This window comes from Trachemys scripta, chromosome 2 (assembly GCF_013100865.1).
Source record: "Trachemys scripta elegans isolate TJP31775 chromosome 2, CAS_Tse_1.0, whole genome shotgun sequence".
NCBI classification, from domain to species: Eukaryota; Metazoa; Chordata; order Testudines; family Emydidae; genus Trachemys; species Trachemys scripta.
In genome coordinates, this window is record NC_048299.1 from 15,408,757 (window position 1) to 15,432,405 (window position 23,649).

General features: G+C 44.7%; 1 protein-coding gene across 5 annotated transcripts in view; it reads left to right on the forward strand.

The window, feature by feature from the left end:
* GALNT11 (polypeptide N-acetylgalactosaminyltransferase 11) overlaps positions 1-23,649 on the forward strand; it is a 79,031-nt gene that overhangs the window by 25,984 nt on the left and 29,398 nt on the right. For all 5 annotated transcript variants that reach the window (XM_034759970.1, XM_034759974.1, XM_034759972.1 and 2 more), the window contains exons 3-6: positions 3,151-3,274; positions 6,861-7,027; positions 17,428-17,553; positions 21,775-22,024. In XM_034759970.1, the coding sequence (XP_034615861.1) occupies positions 3,151-3,274; positions 6,861-7,027; positions 17,428-17,553; positions 21,775-22,024 (667 nt within the window). The remainder of the gene's footprint in view (positions 1-3,150; positions 3,275-6,860; positions 7,028-17,427; positions 17,554-21,774; positions 22,025-23,649) is intronic.

The following is a 23,649-nucleotide window of genomic DNA, read 5'->3' on the forward strand; positions in this document are numbered from 1 at the left end:
ACAGCTGCTAATTACTGCATATTCCAGAGGTGACCATCTCTTTCCAAGTATTCACTGCTTGCCAGGAAATGAATTGGAGAGTCGCAACAGAAAATCTCTTTGATCTTGAAACCCAGAGACTAGCTGGACTGGTGAAAGCCAAATGTATTCTATTGCAGGACAAGTCCTATATGAAAATTTGGGAGACAGCTGGGCCTCTGTTAGAATTACACCTAATGTTATAGTGAAGGGTTTCCTGTCTGTCCAGTCTGGAGAAGTGATAAATATGCTAGGCTGCAAAGTTAAAAAAACAGTTTGGCATATTACAGCTGAAAACAAAATGCCATCTGGTAGGGTAATCTGTATTTTTTCTTAAAAATTTATGAAACACACATAACACTGCTATAGTAAAGGGTTTGTTGATGTTTCCATTGCAAACCTTATTTTCCAAGGGCTGAGAGCTGTTGTTTGGACTGGAATTTGTCAGGCACTTTGCACACACGTTGTTAGCCTGCAAGCAGCTCTTCAAAACCAGCTTCAATAATATTTGAGTTTGACTGTGTTTAGAGAGGGGAAAAAAAGTGTAGACACTTGTGTGAGGGCAGCCTGTAGAACAAAAACCAGTGCAATTCGGCATGAAGTTTTCAAGCATGTGGTCCTTAAAGCGGGTGAATTGAGCAGGCTCAGTGGCAGTAGTGCTTGCTGTAATCCAGAGGATGCAAGTATGACTGAGCTTAGAGCCTCTGAACCAGTGGTGGGAAGCTGCGGGCGGCTGTGCCTGCGGACGGTCAATATAAACAAACGGTCTCGCGGCCCGCCAGCGGATTACCCTGATGGGCTGTGTGCGGCCCACGGGCCGCAGGTTTTCCAGCCCTGCTCTGGACAGACAAAAGCATTGCTAAGGTCAGATGTGCAACTCCAAGGAAGGGTTTGTGCCACTGCTTTTGTGGCTACTGCTGGACAAGGAAGGGAAAGTGACACTATTAATAGTCACATGTCTAACCTCTGTGACTAATGGCTTGTCACATTGCAGTTAACCTGGTGGATAAAACCCCCAGTCATTGCAAACCCCATGGAGACAGATTGCTTTGGTGTAAATTGTGACTTCCACTGATGTAGCTTCCCATGGTTTCAAACCTCTTCTATAGGGGTGTGAGCCACTGCTGCTATATTAGTATTGCTGCACTTGAGGCTAAAAATCCCAGTGCGGACAATGCGTATGGCAGTCACATTGGTATGCTCCCTCTGGAGAATCACTGTTACATGTCCCTTGGTGTAAATCCTGTTACCATGTCACAGTCCTTCATGTTACATCTGTGCTATGAAGGGAAATAGGGAGATCTTGCTGTCCTTCCCCTTCCAAAAACATTTCTACAGCTTGCATTTCTCCTTCTATTTTGCCCCTTTTCTTTCTGATCTTGCCACCTCCCTGGACACGCTGAGGCTGTCATTGCCCTAGGTCACCTGGTTTTTGCATAGCTCTCCAAAGCAAGGTAATCTCTTGGGTGTGTTGCAGAAGATGAATTTAGGGTTTCCTTGCTTATTGGTTTGTCAGACCCTTGACCTGTTGAATAAGCAGGGTTGAAAGTAACTTACAGGACTTACCGGTACGGCCGGAGTCCTGAGCGAGGGCGTGGCCTCACCCGGAAGAGGCGGGGCCTCTCAAGATTTAAAGGCCCTGGGGCACTGGCTGTGGCTGGGAGCCCCAGGGCCTTTAAATCACCTCGGGGCTCCCAACTGCAGAGGTGGCTGGGAGCCCCCGGGGCTCAGAGGCAAATTAAAGGGCCCGGGGCTCGGGCCGCCGCGGAGCTCCAGGCCCTTTAAATCCCCGCCGCAGCTCTGGCAGCTGGGCTGGGGCCGGGATTTAAAGGGCCTGGAGCTCCTGCAGAGCTGCGGGGGGGATTTAAAGGGCTCGGGGCTCCCCACAGTGGCCGGAGCACCGGGCCCTTTAAATCCCCGCTGCGGAAGCCGGTGCAGTCCGGCGCGGCGTACTGGCTCTTGCCGGTACACCGTACCGGCTTACTTTCACCTCTGCGAATAAGGGAAAAAATAAATGAAGCCATTTGTTCCAGTACTTCAAAGCTTGTACCAAGAGTTGAGAGAAATGTCTCAATGAGAACAACAGAACTCAGTGAAGTTTGGAACCCTAGAATAGTAGAGTTTATATTGTTTTTGGCCCCAAGCACAGAGTCAGGGACAGAAAGAGTGACATTGCAGGATTTTGCCGCTTACACTAGCATGCTTTTTGAAACTGGATGGCTGCCTCTACCCTGCCACTGCACTCAGTGAGAATTGATGCTAAAACAATCAGCGAAGAAATAGTAAACTCTGTTACTATTGAAGTTGTCGTTCCGAGGCTTGAGTCTCAACATTTCAGGTGAGATGAATGGTGGTAGATCAGGCTTCTTTGATAGCTATTAAGTATCAGAGGGGAGCCGTGTTAGTCTGAATCTGTAAAAAGCAACAGAGGGTCCTGTGGCACCTTTGAGACTAACAGAAGTATTGGGAGCATAAGCTTTCGTGGGTAAGAACCTCACTTCTTACTTGCATCTGAAGAAGTGAGGTTCTTACCCACGAAAGCTTATGCTCCCAGTACTTCTGTTAGTCTTAAAGGTGCCACAGGACCCTCTGTTGCTTGATAGCTATTGTTTGTCTCGCTGAAGTCTTGTGAAACTGCACTGCACTAGGGCCATGATTGGTTGGATTTTCTAACACCATAAGGGCTAGAAACTTGATGTATTGAAATAGAAACATACACTTTGTAGAAGCTTAATCTGCCATGGGTACCAGATTATGCATCAAGTGGGCTAGATCTGGCTGATTGGTTGGGTGTTTTATACTGAGTTAAGAGTGAGGTTTTTAGGGGGAAGGAATGTGTGGGGAATAGGAAATAAGCACAATGGGGCCATCACTCTTTGGGGGATGTTATGCTCCATTCACATACAGTCTATTTTTATTACACCTATAATGGCTGTTCATAGACTTAACTTCTTATTGGGGTAGAAATTGAAGTATTCATACAGAAATGTGCTTTGAAAACAGGTTAAAATATGATTTGGAAAGGCAGATTGTGAAAACTATGCATGAGTTAAACACTCCATTTCAGTACTTGATCATTGCCAGAGGATGTTTTTGACCCAATGAACTGATTTTGATATGTTTCTATTATAGGCATGATTTTTAACGAACACGATCAGCAGGTGAGAGACTTGGGCTATCAGAAGCATGCCTTCAATATGCTTATCAGCAACCGGTTGGGATACCACAGAGAGGTGCCAGATACAAGGGATGCAAAGTATGTCCTTTATACCATTTTCTCTATAAATATAATGTTGTTTTCAAGGGCCCAGTATACTAAATAATGAGACTGGAATTAAACATTTGGCCGTTACACATCTATTACATTTTGCTTTCAACATATCAGTTACCACTGAAGGCAGATTTCCATTCCTTTAATACTTGCAGCCAGATGGCTTGAGGTTATTCTTTTAATTTGGAGGGCTTGCTTTACTGAATACTGTTCAGAATTGGATCTCAAGAGGCAAACGGGAATGGGATAATAATTGTACATAATTGGAAAATCTCTACTGAGCAGGTCACATGAGAAAGTCAGACTAACGCTACCTTAAGACAGAGTGTGTGTATGTAATTTTAAGATCGCCTACACAAACCATGTATCTACCAACTCTACCACACAGAAGTCTCTTTGAATTTGGATTTTAAAATACAATATGTCTTTAAAGAAATACATATACAGTAGAATCTTTATAAGCTAATGACACTCAGCTGAATGGATCAGAGAGTTAAAGTAGAAATTATTTCCTCAGTCAGATGTTAGATGGAGAAGCTAATAGGTTAGAAAGTATCCTGCTCAATTTAAATATGAGAAGCCATCTGGTGGTCATCCCACAGACCTAACTTCAAATATATGCTAGTGGAATGGGATAGATCAGGGGTGGGCAACCTTTCAGAAGTGGTGTGCCGAGTCTTCATTTATTCACTCTAATTTAATGTTTTGCATGCCAGTCATACATTTTAATATTTTTAGAAGGTCTCTTTCTATAAGTCTATAATATAGAACTAAACTATCATTGTATGTAAAGTACATAAGGTTTTAAAAATGTTTAAGAAGTATCTTTTAAAATTAAATTAAAATGCAGAGCCCCCCGGACCGGTGGCCAGGACCCGGGCAGTGTGAGTGCCACTGAAAATCAGTTCGCGTGCCGCCTTCGGCATGCGTGCCATAGGTTGCCTACCCCTGGGTTAGATGATCCCTAATTGATATAACACAGAACCTCTCTGTGTTAGTTCTATGTAATGGACAAATAACCAACTAAGGTGAGATTGATTCCATGTAGTGATCAGAGTGCGCTCAAGAAATCTCCATTAATGGACTATCGGGTATTTCACGTGAGGACAGAGATACGTTGAGCCATAGAGAAGTTTGCATAATGCATACATGTATTCTGTGCAGGTGTACTCTGAACTGTTAATTTTAAAGGGATGATATTATGTGGAAAAAACCCAAAATTCTGTACCTGTATTATTAATTACATACTAGGGTCTTTAAAAATGAAAGCATTTTTACAATCTAATCTATGTTTTTCCATTTATTCTGTTGGAGTGAATAGCAAAAAGGTAAGCAGTGTGGTGAGTGTAACTGACTGCTAATCTTACTTTTTTTAATATTCAGTTTCACGTTTTGTGTCTCATGCACCAGTACAATGTTGTTAAGGTTTTTAATTTGACTTAAATGTGTTTAATTAAAAACTTAATTTGGGTGTAAACTTACTGATATAAATTTCATGAGCACTAGGATTCGCAGAAAGCTATTTTATTAGATCCAAGAGGTAGCAAATAGTAACTGAAATGTAGGTTGGGGGTGGGGAGAATGCTCTCCTACAGTGTATTTCTGAAAGCTGTCTTGCACTGATTCCAGGCAGGGCTAGATGACCTACATGCCTCCTCCATCTCCCTAGTTATAGACCTTATGAGTCTAAGTATTCTAGAACAATGTTTGTAGCTTGATTTTTTTTTCCCCCAGACACACAGAGCACCCCAACTCCCACTGAAGGTGTTACAAATTGTTGTGTTCCGCACCTCAAAAATCAGACCCTTAAAGTTTAAACATTCAAGTTAATGAGTTTTTGAAGGCTTGATGGAGCCTAAGAATGGCAGAGTACTGTCTTTATATACTAAGCCACATTGCTGCATGCTTATAGAGGTTGGGAAGGTGAGAAAAGCGGTCTTAAATAGTGCCCTTTCTTGATGTCGGGGAAAATAGTGCTGTCTATCTAGTGACTTTCTGTTCGAAAGCACAAATTTTCTATGCTCTGTTACACTTAGATGGAGTAAAGCAACCATCTGAATGCCCCCAAGCGTGCACGCGGTCTTCTCCCCCCCCTCCCCCGCCAATCATGGTGTAACTTTAGTTTTTGTTGTGGTTGCTCAATTGTGTGTAAATGTAATGGGCCATAGTTGTTGCACAAAAGCGCATATCCCTCCCAGAGCTGAATCCACTTGAATTCAAGTGAACAGGCTTTTTAGCACAACCAGAGTTGCATTTTAGGTCCTGCAGTTTTTGCTATCACTTGATCCCCTCTCAAATGCCAGTATTGACAATTTACCCTTTATCATATCTGATTTGTAGATATCAGGGAGAGAAATTGAAATAGGCAGATAAAAGTCCTCTTATTTTTGCTGGAAGACTTTCAGTGCCTGCTCTAACTACTATTTGCTAGGAATCTGACCCTATAGCATTGTATGCTCTTAAGGGCATACAGGTATTACATTTTGTAACATGCAGCACTAAACCCTATTTATGTGGGTCTGAATTGTGTGAACTGTAGGTATGAGGCTACTCTATACTTGGTTGAGCCCTAATGTAAGTATTATGTTAATGAACATGTCTTAGGCCTGGTCTATACTACGGAGTTAGGTTGACATAAGACAGTTTACGTTATGCACCTAACTACGTCAGTGTACGCACTACAGCCTGGCTCCCGCCGATGTAAGCACCCTACTGCACTGACATCATAACTCCACGTCCATGAGAGTCATAGGGCTTATGTCAGTGTAGTTAGGGCAGTGCAGTGTCTGTGTAGACGCTAGGTTACTTACATCTGTTGACTGTCATTCTTGTCAATTTCATGGCTCCTGGCTCCCAACTTGCCAGCCTGTCTCCGCTCTAAGCAGCGCTGCCACCCAGGCTTCCGGCTCAGGCTGCTGCCTGGGCTCCCCGCTCCCCACAGGGAGCCCTGCTGCCCTCCTGGCTCCCTGTTCCTAGCCCGGCTGTTGCCCAGACTCCTGGCTCCCCACTCTGATCTGGGCTGCCGCCCGGGCTCTTGGCTCCCCACTGGGAGCACAGCAGCCAGCCAGACTCTGGGCACGGATCTCCCCGCCAGGAGTCTGGCTACCCTCCCCCAGGCTCTTGGCCCCCTGCTCCCCATTGGGAGCATGGCTGTGCCCAGTTTGGGGAGCTCCGCACCTGGAGCCCGGTGCGGAGCCAAGACATCAAGGGGGGGACGGGGGCAGCTGGGGAGCCGAGAAGCTGATGGGGAGCTGCGCATGGAGCTGAGAGCCCTGGCTTTCAGCCCCCCCCTCCACGCTGCACCTCTTAAGTCGGTGTAAGTGCTCCCGGTGAGGATGTGCACCACCGACAGGAGGAGGGCCGCGTGGACATGAACACTGCTGTAATTACAGTCATGGCTGTAAGTTGTCCTAACATAGGTCAGCTTAAGTTTATAGCGTAGACATGCCCTGAATGTAACACTGAAATGTGAGAGAACAATTTCTCATTCAATATTAGTGTTGCTGTTTATGGAGCTTTGTTAGGAGGTGCAGTCTTGTACATTGAACATGTGTGTGTCTTTTGTTTGTAGGTGCAGAGAAAAGTCCTACCCTTCTGATTTACCATTTGCCAGCATTATCATCTGTTTCTATAACGAAGCATTTTCTGCTTTGCTTCGGACAGTACATAGTGTATTGGATCGCACTCCAGCATATCTTCTTCATGAAATTATCTTGGTGGATGACAACAGTGAATTGGGTGAGTGACAATCTCAGTAATGCATTTGTGCTGGCGTTGCCCCTCTGTGCTTGCCCATACTGGTGATGTTTGGCTTTCCTGTCTCTTCCTATGGTTTTATCAATAAACCATGTATTGTGTAGACATGACCATTCAAAATAGTTAGATTTTTTTAAACTTCACTTGGGCCAACTAGAGTTAAGTGTTAATGTCAATAATAGTGAAGATTTAAGCAGCTGGGATCAGTTGAGCTATGAATAACATATGACAATATATAGGAAAGTTTGCGGGGCCAGCCTGGTGTTCAGAATGGCTTATGCAGATGCTCTAAGAATAGATTCTTCAGGCCCGAACTCTCCACAAGCCTATATTTGCTACTGAAAAAGTGTTGCCTACACACAACCCTGTGCTACACTGTTGTTTCTGTGGCCATAGAAGTTGCTGTAGCACTACAGATACAGTGTGCGATTTCTGCCAGCTCATCAATTCAGTGGTGGTGGTGTACCTGGGAGCAGAGTCCAGCTCTTGATCTGGGAATGCGGTGCATTACTCTTGGGCAATCTTGTGGTTGTCCCAGGAGTGGTTTTCACTAGCTTTTGATGGAGCAGCTGTCCAGCTCTGGGAAGCTGGAAGGGGGTCAGTGCAGTGGTGGGGCCCCTAAAGGGGGTAGGTCTGTCAGAATGAGTTGTCAAATATTTGTCTGTGGTTTAAAGTTCATGCGCCAGCCCTTTTTCCTTAGCACGCTCTGCACATCAAAATAAGCCACTAACTTGGAAGCATTCTGGCATTTGAAAAGCGAAGCAGCAGCTGAGAAATATGTCGGTGTAAACAGCAATTACAGCAGCATTGTGTGTGCTTCCTATTTTCTTGCTATATAAACATCTGCAGCCTTATGCATCTCTTTCATCTGATCCTTTTTTAATATACATAATTAACTCCTCCTGTTTATCACCATCTGATTTTAGGCTTGTCTTTGTGAGGCTGATTACATCTGTATGGTTTAGAATGGAATTCCCTTGTTCTTACAAAGCTAATTTGTTTCTATTGGGTCAGAGCAAATGTTAAAGTTGGAGCGAGAACTAGGATTAAATACTCTATCCTTTGCCAATAAACATGCCTAATGTTTAAATGCCTATTTCGTGGTTGTCCTCTTGAGGTTTGGAAGGAATGTCCATCCCACACCACAGACTTTCTGGCACAACTTACAGCTTTCAAGTTTCAGAGCCTTTAAGTTCAGCAGTAAACTTACCTCAAATTTGAGTCTTCAAATATGGCGCTGACTAAACCTAAACAACCTTCCTTGCTAACCAAACCCGCTGACCCTGCTACTATTTTGGTATGTTGTTATTTTGAAAGCCTAGTTAGTGTCAAAGTCTTGGTGTGGTCATGCTAATATTTCTAATTTTAAAGCAGCCTCAAGTGGCTGGAGAATGGGGTGAGATTTCTTCAAACAAAAGAATTGGTGCACTCTCTCATTGATAGTGCAACAAACTAACGATGACATTGATACCTTCTTCTAACGGAATACATTTCACAAGCAAAAGAGAGCAGGGGTGGTTTTCTCATTAAGACCCTGGACCAGAACTTCAGTCCCTGGCTCTGTACAGATTTCTTGTGTGGTCTTGGGTAAATCGCCAAATTCCTCTGTGCCTTCATTAACTGTGTGTAAAATGGAAATGATAGTACCTTCATTCTCCTACCTTTTGTCTTATCTGTTTAGCTCTTCAGGACAAGGATTGTCTCTGACTTTATTTATCTACCCTCCTAGTGTAATGAGGCCTTGGTAGGGTTTGGGGCCTGTAGACGCTATTGTAATACAAATAATAGTATACTCATGAGGGCATTCTGCATCTAAAAAATAAAAAATTCTGCGAACAATATATTAAAATTCTGCAAGTTTCATTTGTCAATAAATAAATGCAGAGGCTCCAGCATGGCAGTGGGGATCACAGGCCGCTGGCTGCACGAAGGTGGGAGATGACCCTGCAGCGCCCCGCCCCCAGGACATGGACTCAGCGGTGAGGTTACACCTGACCCTGACACAGCACAAGGCCTGGGCCTGTCCCAAAAACAGTGCCAGGCACACCAGGTGTGGGGCAGGCAGGCTCAACCAGGCAGGATCCAAGTGTGGAGGGGCTCGGTGTGGGGTGAGAAGATTCTGTGTGGGACAATCTGGGTGCAGTGGGGGGTCTAGGGGTGTGTGTGTGTGTGTGTATTTTCTATTCTCTGTTTTCTCCTTGGCAGGACCAAGGCTTCTGGGGATTGGGAAAGGTGGGAGCATTCTTTGCTATTCTCCCCACCTACAGAGCCTCATGTGAAGCCTTTGTCCTCACTCTGTTAAATTTGATGTTTAACCTTTGCTGCTTTAATTTGATCATGTGAGTTCTCCATTTCCTGTAACCTTATAGCCATCTCTGCCTTGGGATAGTAGATCAAATGAAGAATAGTTTAGGCAATAGTTTTTGTTTCTATTCATAAGTTCTTCTGTTTTTGTGCAGCCCTGTCTCACTCCATTTATATAGTATTATTCGGATGACACATGTTGAGTATCCCTAACTCGCTATAAGACTTCCTTCAAAACCATCGCTCTTACTCCTTCCTTAGCATATTGTACCATATTTAAGACCAGGGACAGATAGCATCCTTGAGGCAGACAGCATAAGGACCTTTGATTTACTCAGCTGGTGTCTCTTCTAGAAGTTTTAAGAAGGCCTTAGTCACAAGATATTGCTCTTTCAATATATTCACTGTCTGTGATGATGTCATGGTATTTCACAGCTTTTCCTTCCCATCCACTATCCATAAGATTTCATTGAAGTCTCATAATATATAAAGAGAATAGCTGGAATTCCAGTTGTTTTTTCACTATCTCCCTTGTAAAGAAATGCCTTGTTCATGTGAATGTACAGTTTTGCCCTCCACATACATCCAGGGGTGCTGGAACGAGAGGTGCAGGGACATGGTTTCCACTTTCATAACGCCCACCATAAAAATGTTTCCAATGCCCCTGCATCCATCTATTAGACAGCATGGTCAGGGTTGCAACCCCAGGCTTGGGGCAACCCTAAACCTCTAACCGCCAGAAGCCACCAACCCTCTCCTTGCTTCTAATGATGAGCTTGCTCCCCACAGACCGGGGGACACCATCTCAAAGCAGCACCAGATCCTGCCAGAACGTCAGATGCAAAACCTGTAGAAACATCTCTGTTGCTATGATGATCAACACACCTTTCAAGATCCATGGGTCCTACACATGTCTATGACAAATGTGTTGTACCTCACACAGGAAAATAAGACAAAAACAGCCTATCACCTGTAGATGAACATTTCACAAAGTGATCACTCTCTCTATCTGACCTCTCAGTCATCATTCTTAGAGGAAATCTGCACAACACCTTCGAAAGATGATTCTGGGAACTTAAATTCATAACTTTGCTAGACACTAAAAAGCATGGACTGAATAGAGATACTGGATATATGGCTTATTACAGCCATCTATAACCTACTAACAACTCCTCTTCCCCACCAGCTGCTCCCACCCCCGCCCCCCATTCCTTTCTCCCCTATGATGGGAGAATTGTTAACTGGCCACTTCATCTTGAATGATCCTTTGAAATGTGTTAACTATTTATGTTTAATAATCTGTTCCACCTTCTATTTAGCTGTGACCAAGAGTATGTTTTCCAGACAGAAAGAGCTCTGTGTACGCTTGTCTCTCTCTCCAAAAAGAAGTTGGTCCAATAAAAGATATTGCCTCGCCCATCTTGTCTCTCTAAGGGTATGTCTACACTGCAATGTAAGCTCAGGGTTAGTGGGACTTGAGTCTGTTGACCCATGTTAGGGGGGAACCCTGGGCGTGAGCATATACATTGTAATTAAACCCTATTTTAAGGCTTTTCTTACCATAGACCTCTGGGGCTCTGGCAACCACACTGCAGTGTGCAGACTCCAGTCAAAATAACCATATCCCAGAGTCCCTAGCACCCCCTCACCCTCAGTCTAGCCGTAGGGCTGTGGTGCGCTGTGGGAAAACTTTACTGCCTGCCCTGCACATTTCAGGAAGTTTGAACAGCCGCCAACACAGCCTGCTCATTTTGCTCTGTGCTCTCCCAACTACCAGAGCCAACAACATAGAGGAGGCGCCTTTTCATAGAACTTCTCTTGCTTACGCTTTCACTCTTGTGTCAGGAAACTGGCAGAGCAACCATAAAGTGCCGGTGGACCCTTCGGTGGTGGTTTCTGTCCCACCAAAGGTACCTGATGGATTTCCTGATGGAGCAGCAGTAGGAGGAGGAGTACCCTGGCATCGCAGACTCTCCCTGGCAAAGCTGCTAATGCCCCCTGTGTAGACGGCCGCTTCTGGTGCAGGCTCACAAGCACCGTCTGGTGGGACCACGTCGTCTTGCAGACCTGGGATGACCAGCAGTGGGTCCAGACCTTTCATGTGAAGAAAGCCACATTTCTGGTGCTTTGAGCGCAGCTTGCCCCTACCTCTAGTGTAAAGAGAGATACATCGCCCTTGCCAGTTCCGAAGTGCGTTGCTATAACCGTCTAGAAGCTGGCTACCCCAGACTGCTCCGGATCCGTGGCCAGCCAGCTTGGGGTTGGAAAGTTGGCAGAGAGTAGAGTGGAGGCTGAGGTTTCTGAGGCAATGAGGCGTGTGGTTTACTCCGAGGTGGCGGGCATTAAAGCTATTCCAGAGCTAATTGCTGGCTTTAAGAGAATGGGGTTTCCTAATTGCCCCAGGCTGTTGATGGGACTCATGTGCCGGTAGCTTGCCCTCCTCAAGGAGTACCTGAGTACGTAAACTGCAAAGGCTACTACCCCATTGTTATGCAGGCACTAGTGGACTGCAGAGGCAGATTTATGGAGGTCATTGTGGTCTGCACAGGAAAAGTCCATGATGCCAGGGTTTTTTACCACTCGGGAGTATACATTCATGGATAGGCAGGGAAACTGTTCCCACCAAATGACATTAACATAAACAGTGATACTGTCCCCACTGTTATTGAGGAGGATCCCACGTACCCCTTTTTGCCTTGGCTTATGAAAACATACCCAGATTGCAGAGGCCCTGGCAAAAGAGGGTTTAATTACACTCCCACCATGTGTAGAATGGCTGGTGAATGTACTTTTATCAGATGAAAATCCCGCTGGAGTTGTCTACAGACCCATTTGGATGCCAGTGTCATCAGTGCTGTTCACATCACTGTGGCTTGCTGTGCTCGTCACAACCATGTGAAGCCAGAGGTGAGCCATTGCCCCCTGAATGGACCTATGACAGGGAGGGTACCCTAGATTGGTACCCTCAGCCAGAAAGTGCAGCTACCCCTGCAGGAGCTGGCTGCACCCAGGCAGCAAATCAGGGATGCTTTGTGTTCTCATGTTATGAACTTACATGGCCCAAAGGAGGAAGGCAAATAGTACCTGTACAAATGTGCTTGTGGGAGAAAACTGGCTCATTAATTGTTTTTTTGGGGTGGGGGCAGTGCTTGGGAGGGGCACGGGCTTGATTGCCATGCAATGTAAGTCTGAATGATATGATGCATAATGAATTTGGTTGGCGGGGGGGCACAAAGGCTGTACAGATTAAATTTATTGAAATGGGAATTGCTCCACCTAGCTAAATAGAGGAATGCTGTTTGTTTACTAATGCTTAATTGCTCCTGAACATGTTTTTAGCTTTATCATCTCAAGGCATGCTTGTATGATAGCAATAAACTTTCTTGAAAACATAACATGCTTTATTTGTAAACACGTCTTAAAACTGTAAACCACTCAGTCTCTTGGGCAGGCCAGCTGCCATATCCCCCCCCACCCCCCCCAAAAAGGCAGGAAATAGTTAAGACCTGACACGATACCCCTATGTGTCCCCTGCCCCCAGTTCTCTTTTCCCTTCTTTACATTTCCCCTCAGCAGCAGGGGAGGGGGTCTGGAAGAAGGAAGGCTGCATTGGGTTTAGTTGCCCTGCCCAGCCACTCTCATGAGTCCTGAATGCATGGGCCACCCCAACGTGGAGTAGTCCAAGCTACTGCTAGGCTGAGGGTATGTTTGGGCATCCTGGCATGATGTGAGAGGGGCTGCAGGTGCCGGAGCTCTTGCCGCCATTATGGAAATGAGTTGCTGAAACAGTTTTCTGTGTTGATTTCTGTCCTCCTCCCTTAGCCACCGTTCATGTTTGCAAGCACCAGCTCCCTTGCTGAAAACCTGTCCTTCACCTGGGCGTTGAGCCCCACTTTCCTCCTGCCTGTCAGCATGCCGTTGTTCCCATTTTTCGTCCCTCCTCTTCTGGTACTGGACCTGCTGGTCTGTCCTCTCGAGCATCAACCATAATTTAATCACAGAAATCCTTCCTTTTGGAACGTTCTGGGAAGGTACATTGGGCCAGGGATGGAGTTCCTGAAGAACAGTAGGCAGGTCGAGGGGCTTGAAATAGGACAAGACACAGAGGGTTATTGTCTAAAATAGCTCAGTGGAGGAGCACAGAGTTAATTCTTGTGGAATCTCAAGGGCATAAAATGTAACATTCCTAAACTGAATCAACACATATTGTGAAGGGGATGCATCAGTCCTCATACTGTCTCTGGACACAGCCTGGTTAATTGCATTTACAGAAGTGCAGAGACAATGGTAAGGTTAACATTATAACCTTTATTCTGTTTCATAAAAAATTCATAACTAATTGCCATATGAAGGGGTGTTTAGTGCCCTCTTTGCAAATGTTTTTTCTGTCACTTCAGGCCTTTCATATTTTGGAAGACATAACAGTTTTTGTGGTGCTCTATTGACAAAGGGAGATGTTATTCCAAGCTGCTGGAGGAAAACCTGCAGGGTATGCAGCAGTATTCCAACTAATAGTTACTGAACAGCACATCTGTGAGTGGAGTGAGCTAGTCAGCTATATTGAGGGGCTTGGAAAATATGCTCTTCCCAGCAGTGTGACTGACTACCTGGAGTTCTCGCTTCAGGAAAAGTTTGCAGCTATCAGCAGCCAGGATTGGGTCAGAAGCCGTGAGGGAATTAACATGATGCTGTGTTAGCTCACATACGGCTTACCCTGTTATGGCTGCACGCAAACACGCTGAAATCTGCCTGTTTACTCCACCTGGCACAGTTCTGAGCAATAACTGACACTACACTTGAACTGAAATGGACTAGATTTGGAAATAGTATACTGTTTGTTTCCCTCTCTCTCACTCTCTCATACACAGTTCGCAGGCGACAGCATAGACCCAGGAGGAGTGATTACAGAGTGGCGGGAAAACACAAATGACCCTAGCAAACCTCTGAGACAACATTTAAAATAACCTTTACATCTGTTTGAGTGTTTGAAATTCCAAGTCACCATTTTGAGCTCCATGTGGTGGGTCGGGAGGAGGAAGAGTGGGACGGGGAGGCCTGGCTGCTGTGAGACAGTCAGCCATTAGTGGCTAAACGCTGGTAGCTGGGTCTTACCATTTTTTGCATTGCTTCTTACAGCAGAAATCCCTCCATTACTGTAATAGTACACTTTGAGTCATACACTTCCCAGGCTCTGGGGCAGCTTCTGTCTCTACCAAGTTCTCTGCAGGCTCTGTCGTGGGCTGTTCCATGGGAGAGGATCAAGGAGTTCTTCCAAGTAGGGACTGGGAATTTGCAGTTGAGCCTCATCCATAGCCTGCTCTGGGACTGGTTTCATTTAAAGTCACTTCATGCTGTTCACTGGGAACCTGCTGCTGGCTCCTGTCAGCCTTCATGCTGGATTCAGGAGCCAGCAGGGCATCATCTTGGCTTAACAGGTCACCATGAACCAAGGTTGGCTCCATGCTGGGCGCACTGCCCAGGACCCAGTCAAAGTCCTCATAAAATGGGCAAGTTGCCCGATATGCAGTTCTTGTCCCTGGTCTTCCAGTACTCACTCTTCAGCCTCTTAATGCACTCTCTGCTCTGATCACCTATCTGGAAAATCGGCAGAACCGCCAGCTTTTTAACGATCTGCTGTTACGTCTGGTCATTCCCGGTGCTTATTCTGAAGTCCACAGTTTTATGGGCTTCACCCCAGAGGTTTGTCAAAATCTGGCAGTGCTTCCGTGACAAGGAAGGCTTGATTGGTTCGCTCTCCGTTGCAAACCCAGGAGGCTCTCTGGTTGTGTGCTTGCAGATTGGTGATCAGACGAGAAGGGGTGAATGCGGACCTGAACTGCCGCCGTGTGTGTGTGTGTGTGTGTGTGTGTGTGTGTGTGTGTGTGTGTGTGTGTGTGTGTAAGTTCTTTTTTCAATAGAATTGCAGGTTGTTGGGATAAAAAGCACTAAAGAAGTTTTCCCATGGAATTGTGGGATATTTCTAGATGATTCCCAGGACCCAAATCAAGCAGGGCTGCATCTACACTGCAAAGCAATAGGGCTCAGACCCTGGCTCCCAGCTTGACTCACACTGGGTCTAAGCCCTGGTTTAGTGCAATTGCAGTGGAGATGGAAGGGAAGGGGGTTAGGCTGGATTCCGAGCTCAAGCATGGACTTACATTGCAGTGTAGACATCCCCTAAGAAGCCAGGAGTGAAATGGGTGGATCGCTCTGTAATCACCCTATTCTGTACGCTCCCCCTGAAGCTCTGGTATAGGCCACTGTTTGAGACAGGATGCTGGGCAAGATGGACCATAGTCTGACCCAGTATGGCCACTGTTCTGTTTTAAAAATATATAAAGACGGTATCAGGAATTTCTTTTTACTTCTTGACAGGGCCGCCCAGAGGATTCAGGGGGCCTGGGGTCTTCGGCGGCAGGGGGCCATTGCCACCGAAGACCCGGCACTTCGGCGGCGGGTCCTGGAGCGGAAGGACCCCCCGCTGCGGAACTGCTGCCGAAGACCCCAGAGCGGAAGAAGCTCCGGGGGCCCGTGCCCCGTGAGAGTTTTCCGGGGCCCCCGGAGCGAGTGAAGGACCCCACTCCAGGGGCCCTGAAAAACTCTCATGGGGGCCCCTGTGGGGCCCGGGGCCTGGGGCAAATTGCTCCACTTGTCCTCCCCCTCTGGGCAGCCCTGCTTCTTGACCATCTCCCTGATAAAGAAGTGCTTTGTTCGTTGTAAGAATGCTCCGTTTTGCCCTCCTCATCCGTTCCACTGATGTATTAATCCTGTTGACGATGACTTTGCTGTTCTTTTATAACTGATGTCTAGCAGGCCGATGCTGTTTCTCTCTGCTATACTACTCCTACTCCAATGTTTCTTCCACTTATGTAAAATCTTCCATAACCCTGGTCCTTATAATATCCCGGTTGGCTGGCTGTTTCACTGTGACTTCATTTATTCTCTTCCATGTCTCTGCGTGCTCAGTTACTCTTCTCCAGTATTATGGCTTTCATCAGTCCCTCTCCCCAATGACAGAAGCCTGTTGCCTGCCTTTCCTTTATGTGGGAAATGTTGGCATTGAAAAGATTGAGGAAGTACAATGTCTCTTACCATCATTATATACTTGTGTTACAGTAGTAATTACAGGCGGTAATAATGATCTCTGCTCTCCTTCAAAAGCATGTGCTTTGTCCGGGGTGTTTTGATCCTCCTTAGGTTCTGGAAAGGTGACCATTTGCAATTGGAGTCATAAATTACTTTGCATATCTGTTAGACCCTATTTTGCAAAAGCAGAGAAAAAGATGGACCAGTGCTTTCATTATCCATACTGGCTGAGTTGATGATAGATGTTTTCCCCCTCAAAGGCATCAAGGTTTATTTTAGTGTAGTGATCCTTGTAGGACACCGCTAACTTAACTCACACAACTGTCCGAAAGTGTTATATCTGCTATTGCTACAAATAAACACCCAAGATAGCTACGTTGGAAAGAGATTAGAGAGAGAAATATTCCTTTTTGTGTTCATTAACTTATTAATTAATTATTAGCACCTAGAAACCCCAGTCATAGACAAGGACCCCATTGTGCTTGGTTCTGTACAAACACAGAGCAAAACAAGATGGTCTCTGCTCCAAAGAGCTTACAATCTAAGTATAAAACAAGAGACAGCAGGTGGATACAGACAGATCTATACAGGAACAAGGAAACATTGAGGCAGTATTGGTCAGCATGTTAGGCTGTGCTGTCAGCACACAGCACTTGGCCAGTTCCATCTTTTTCCCTGTATAGCCAGTTGCCATTTTGTCTCCATAGATGTCTCACACAGCAGCAGGGGAAAGAGAAACACTTAATAGGAAAACATGATTGCAAAGCTACAAAAAGTGGCAAGGGGACTTAGAACTGGGTGTACTACCTGGAATGACTTCACTGAAATTGAACATTTCAAGATTGAAGATTGTCAACTAACATAAAGTGTAGAACTTCTAAAGGAGCTTTTTGATCACTCTGCATGCTACACAGTTTTGCTGTTTTTATTCTACATGCAACTGCAATGAAGCTGACTAAATTTGCTTTCTGTATTTGTTCTCTTGTTTGCAGTTGATTTGAAAAAAGACCTAGAAGAATATATAAAAAAAAATCTTCCAAGAAACACAAAGCTGGTAAGAAATGAAAAGCGAGAGGGGCTGATTCGAGGAAGAATGATTGGAGCATCTCATGCTACAGGTATACCCTGTCTTTTCTTTCCTTTAATCTTTTCTCCATACACCTAGGCAGCACCTGTGTTGTAGCCACAATCCGTCCAGCCAAGGAGTATCTGACATATTCCATATGGTGATCATCAGTAGTGCTTTTTGTTTAGGTAAAGGGGATGATGTTGAGTGATGTGATGCACTTGCTTTCCTTTAGTCGACTGAACTTACTGCCTATACAGCAATCTCTTGATGGATAAGGAGCAAGGGGCAGAGAATCAGTCAGATTTCCTATAAGTCAGTCCTTAGCATCACTTATTTTTCACCATCGGTGACAGTTGATGGATTAAAAACTTCCTAGGTTAAAGTGCATTTACAGGTTTAACTGTTCAAATAAAACTGTCCCCACATAAGATATGGCAGCTTGCTAGAAATGAAGTGCTTTCAAAAGAGTCGTACTCGGTACATAATGAATGAAAGGGAAGCTTTGAGAAGAGTAAGTGGCCACCGGATGTGATCATTCTTTCACTTTCCAGAGTTTGGAGACCTGGGCAGGATTAGGGAACAGTTTTCCTATAAAACAAAAGTAGATCAGGACTCTGGCTTTACCCAAATCATAGAATCATAGACTACTAAGGTTGGACGAGACCTCAGGATGTCATCTAGTCCAGCCCTCTGCTTAAAGCAGGACCAATCCCAACTAAATCATCCCAGTCAGGGCTTTGTCAAGCTAGGCCTTAAAAACCTTGAAGAATGGAGATTCCACCACCTCCCTAGGTAACCCATTCCAGTGCTTCACCACACCCCTAGTGAAATAGTGTTTCCTGATATCCAACCTAGACGTCCCCCACTGCAACTTCAGACCATTACTTCGTGTTCTGTCACCACTGAGAACAGCCGAGCTCCATCCTCTTTGGAACTCCCCTTCAGATAGTTGAAGGCTGCTATCAAATCTCCCCTCACTCTTCTCTTCTGTAGACTAAATAACCCCAGTTCCCTCAGCCTCTCCTCGTAAGTCACGTGCCCTAGCCCCCAATCATTTTTGTTGCCCTCCGTTGGACTCTCTCCAATTTGTCCACATCCCTTCTGTAGTGCGGGGACCAAAACTGGATGCAGTACTCCAGATGTGGCCTCACCGGTGCCGAATAGAGGGAAATAATCGCTTCCCTCCATCTGCTGGCAATGCTCCTTCTAATACAGCCCAATATGCTGTTGGCCTTCTTGGCAACAAGGGCACACTGCTGATTCATATCCAGCTTTTCGTCCCTGTAATCCCCAGGTCCTTTTCTGCAGAACTGCTGCTTAGCCAGTTGGTCCCCAGCTGGTAGCGGTGCATGGGATTCTTCCTTCCTAAATGCAGGACTCTGCACTTGTCCTTGTTGAACCTCGTCAGATTTCTTTTGGCCCAATCCTGCAATTTGTCTAGGTCACTCTGGACCCTCTCCTCACCTCTCCCCCCAGCTTAGTGCTGACTGTTTAAGCAGCTGGTCATAAGAAGTGGTGTCGACAGATTGTACAAGTTCTATATGATTAGCTTTCTTAAAAGTAGTAGGGATTTCATTTATGGGAAAATAAATAATTATTTTGCTAATGAAGAAAATAAATTGAAGCTTTCAGCTTGAGTCATGGGAAGGAAGTCCACCATCTGAATATCTTTTAAGCACCCTTCATGTGTGTTAGCTCCCCCACAAGAAACAAGAGGCACAAAGATCAGTTGGTACTTAGCAGTGTTGGCCAGAACCTGTCCTCACTTGCGTGTAAATCCAGAATAAATCAGTTGATTTCAGCGGATTTACACTGTGTAAGTGAAGGCAGAATTTTGCCTCTGCATGTGTTTAAAAACAAAACAAAAAAAACCCTCAGCCTTTTTATATAATCTAAGTTTGGGGCCCAAATTGACCCAAGGTGTCCCTTGTAAATCTTATCAAAATTAAAACAGTGAGGCAATTTACTTTTGCAGTAAATATGTCCTCAATTAATTTAGATTAATTTGCTCTAATTGGGAAGAGCAACAGTGGTTCACGAACTTGGGTAAAACAGTGTAGGATTTTCCCGCTCCAAGTCGAGAGCAAAGCTCATTATATATTGGATAACATACATGCAGAATACTTTACCTCAAGTGATAGCAATTGAACTGTGAGGTATTTTGCTTTCTCATTAAGGCACTTTAGAAAAGCTCCCAAGTAAACTACTAATTCACAGGCATCGTTGAGCTACTTCTCACCTGTGGTATTTCAGTTGTCATTACAGCAATTAATTGGGATAGAATATATCTGTGCTTTATGTACCCAGGGAATATTTTATATTAATGTACATCATGGATAAATTCTTTGGCATGTGAGAAGCTGTGTGCTACAAGATAATTTCTAAATTAGTCGGTTACTTGTTAGCATTGTAATAGCATGATCCAGAAAGAAAACGAGTATTGAAGTTCATAGGTTATTGACTTGAACATTACTTGTTACCTCTCTCTGTATCTAGTTCATATACCACTCTCTTTACCATGGTATGTATCCAGTCCTCTCCCATCTCTCCTCAGTTATCCCAATATCACATCACTTTTCTCTTCTAAAACAAAATTTCAGAATAATTTTTACACTGACTAAGCCTGGAGATTGCTCCTTTATTCCCAGTGGTCCAGATTTTAACATCTCTAATTGTGGTGAATAGTCCCACACAAACTGATGGCTTTTACAAGGAGTAGGGTGTTACTTAATGTGAGTAAGACTAGCAAAATCTGGCCCTAATAATTTTGGCCCTGACTTTGCTCTTACATCACGGATTACTGGGTGCAAGGCTGATGAGAGAGGACAAAGAGGGGATAATTGTGCTGGGACCCTGAGTTCAAGGGGATCCCCAAAATGTCTAACAGTGCAAATAAAATCAAATAGGAGGGGGTTGGGCCCCAGCAAATATGATGCACCGGGATCCCAAATTTCTCTTGACAGGCCTGAAATTCTGTGGCTGTATTATGCAGGAGATGGGGCTCGATCATTATAATGGTCCCTTTTGGCCTTAAACTCCATGGATCTGCGATACACCAGTGTAAAACTGGTGTGTGGTCAGACTCAGACTCTGAGTTTAAGTAGTCTCTGTGTGTGTTTGTTTCATATATATAAAGTTTGTGAGGGTATATGGCAACAGAGCACCAAATCTGGCTAAAATGCTTACCAAAATATGAAACTTTGCCAAAGGAAGTATTATGAATAACTGCACATTTGAGCAAGAAATTACTTTAAATGTGAATAGCTAAGATTGATGATGTGAAACATAGTTTGTCTGTGAACTAGCTGAATGAATGGTGTTTTCTTCTTGAGAGGTTCCTTATATGCTTATCAGAGCATGAGTGTCTTCTAATTACCTTCCCCTGCATTACACCTTTGGCCTCCACGGATTCTCTGTTGCATGAGTAAGACTGCACAACACTCCTTGTGGAGCTTTTTTGATGGTCTTTTTTGGTACTTAATTGTCTTGTGATATCTGCTCTTCAGAGTCTTCCACCCCTTTGGCTACTCATGTCTAGCTCTCAGACAAGGGGATGCTTCCTTTGTTTGGCTTTTTGAGGATTGGTGTGGAGGTTTATAGTGGTAGGAGAGAATCCTCTGGGCCTTGTCAGGGTGGTGGAGAACCTGTTTGAGCTGCGAAAAAATACCGGCAGTAATGGCCTGATCTAGGTCTCATTGAAGTCAGCGCAAGGACTTCCTTGGACTTTAATGGGAGCTGGAACAGAATAAATGCAGTAATTAAAAATTGTTGGAGTGAGGGTGGAACAAGAGTTGTTTCATTCTCACAGCAGGGGAGTCAGAAGTGCTTCCCTTTATTGTTATTGCACTGTGCTTCTCTCACAGTCTGTGCAGTATATGTAGAATCATATGTATTACTTTGTAATCAGTATTATTGCCGATAGTAAAGTTCTGTACTCTGCTCCTTCAGGCTAGACGGTAAGATTTCTCTGCAGGAAACCCTTTAGCAGCAGTGGACTCAGATGATTGCTACCATCAGGGTTTTGTTTGGAGATTGTATTCCCCCCCTCCCCAGCTATATTTGATATATTTGGTACCAATACCTGTAAAAGTGCTGCTATCTTTACAATTCAATATATCAGTGGATTTCTTTAGATAGTCATCTCCTCTAGATCGGGATTATATCTTCCTCTATTGTGTATGCTTTCAGTCCTCTATTAGAAATAATTTGTGTATATATATTCAGTGTTATCACAGACCTGCATATTTTGTATGTTTTTTGTTCTTCTCAGGAAAAGTGCTGGTGTTCTTGGACAGCCACTGTGAAGTGAATGAGATGTGGTTACAACCTTTGCTGACTCCAATCAGAGAAGACCGCAAGACAGTGGTGTGCCCTGTGATTGACATAATCAGTGCTGACACGCTTATCTACAGCTCTTCCCCAGTTGTGCGTGGAGGGTTTAACTGGGGTCTGCACTTTAAATGGGATCTTGTTCCTTTGTCAGAATTAGAAGGACCTGAGGGAGCCACTGCGCCAATCAAGTAAGATTTCTGCTGCCTGTTGGGAAGCAAGCTGACAATTATAAGTAACATGCTGTAAATAGAGACCAGCTCGTAAATGAGAAGTGTATCTTTAAGAGCAGAGACTTACATTGCCAAGGGTCGGTCTGTCTCTTCATTTTTATTGAGTGAGTTTAAGAGAAAATTAAACTTTAACAACAGGAAAAGGCTAGCTTAGCCTCATTTGCCTGCTTTTAAAGGGCAAGAAAAACACCTTTTTAGAGATTTATATAACACCACATTTGCCATGTTGCTCTACAGACAGATAAGACCTGATCTGTGTGAAGAGTTTACAGGCTATTCTATATTAAATATGTACTATCCAGGACCTTAATATTAGAACTATGTATTGGTGTATGATTGCCTTTATTATCAGCTCTGCCATAGTTATATGCTGTGTATCCATCTGGCGTGAGCTCTGGAACTTCCATGGCCACATGTTAAGAAAATGCTAGCTTTGGAAAATTCTTTTTTTTGTAACAAGAAGGCAAGTGTCGTGGTCAATGATAGAACTGTTGTACCAGTTTTACTCAAGAGCTTTCGTGTCAAGATTCCGTTCTTTCTGTTCAGATAGCTTTTACATTTTGTTTCTTTTCGATTAGCATTTATCTTGGCATAAAGATTTCTACTTCAACATGCACAGATGCAAAAGCTGCCTCAAACCGTTAGCCACGCCATCAAGCTTTGTGGTGAATGCGTTGAAATCGTCTATCCTTTCTATAGTCAACCCTTCGAGTCCGGCCTGAAGTGCTTCCCAGGGTCATGCTTCAAGGCTAAAGCCTGAGTAAAGATGAGCACTGGGACTTGGCAGCACTTTCTTTGATGTTTCTACCATACCATAGGTGTCTGGTGGCCCATCAGAAGTAAACAGTATCAGTCCATTTCCTACTGGACGTGTCCATGTTATAAAATTGCCACCACCTTTGGAAACTTTGTCTTAGCAGAGAGGGCAGATATTCACTAAGCACTGCTGTAGAAATGGCTTGTACAGGGGAATCCATCCAAGAGCAAGGCTGAAGTTGGCAGAGCAATGTGGAGAAGCTGATGTGTTGCATATCTTCTCTAGTTTAGAGGTCTTCAGTCTCTCGGGCTGTTAACCCAGCACCGTTCATTGGCACTAGGTTGACTTCATAAAAAGGAAGCTTTAATTTCGTTAAAACAATTAAACTAATTTCTGGCAGAATTTTAGTGCTTTATTACATTTTATCACTGGGATGGGCTCTGAAACCTGACTCTGTGTTCTTATCCTTCTCTGCCCTTGGAATGTGAATTAACAATGTTTCAAGCTGACATAAGCGGCTCCAACACTGGATTTTCTGCTGTAGTTTGAATACTGTGTGCGTCAGGTTTTCCACATCGGGTTTTCTCATCACAAGGCTTGATCTAAGGAAACCAAGAAACTTCTCAGGCCTTGGCTACACTTACCCGCTAGTTCGACGGCTGGAAATCGAACTTCTGGGTTCGACTTATCGCGTCTAGTCTGGACGCGATAAGTCGAACCCGGAAGTGCTCGCCGTCGACTGCGGTACTCCAGCTCGCCGAGAGGAGTACCGCGGAGTCGACGGGGGAGCCTGCCTGCCGCGTGTGGACCAAGGTAAGTTCGAACT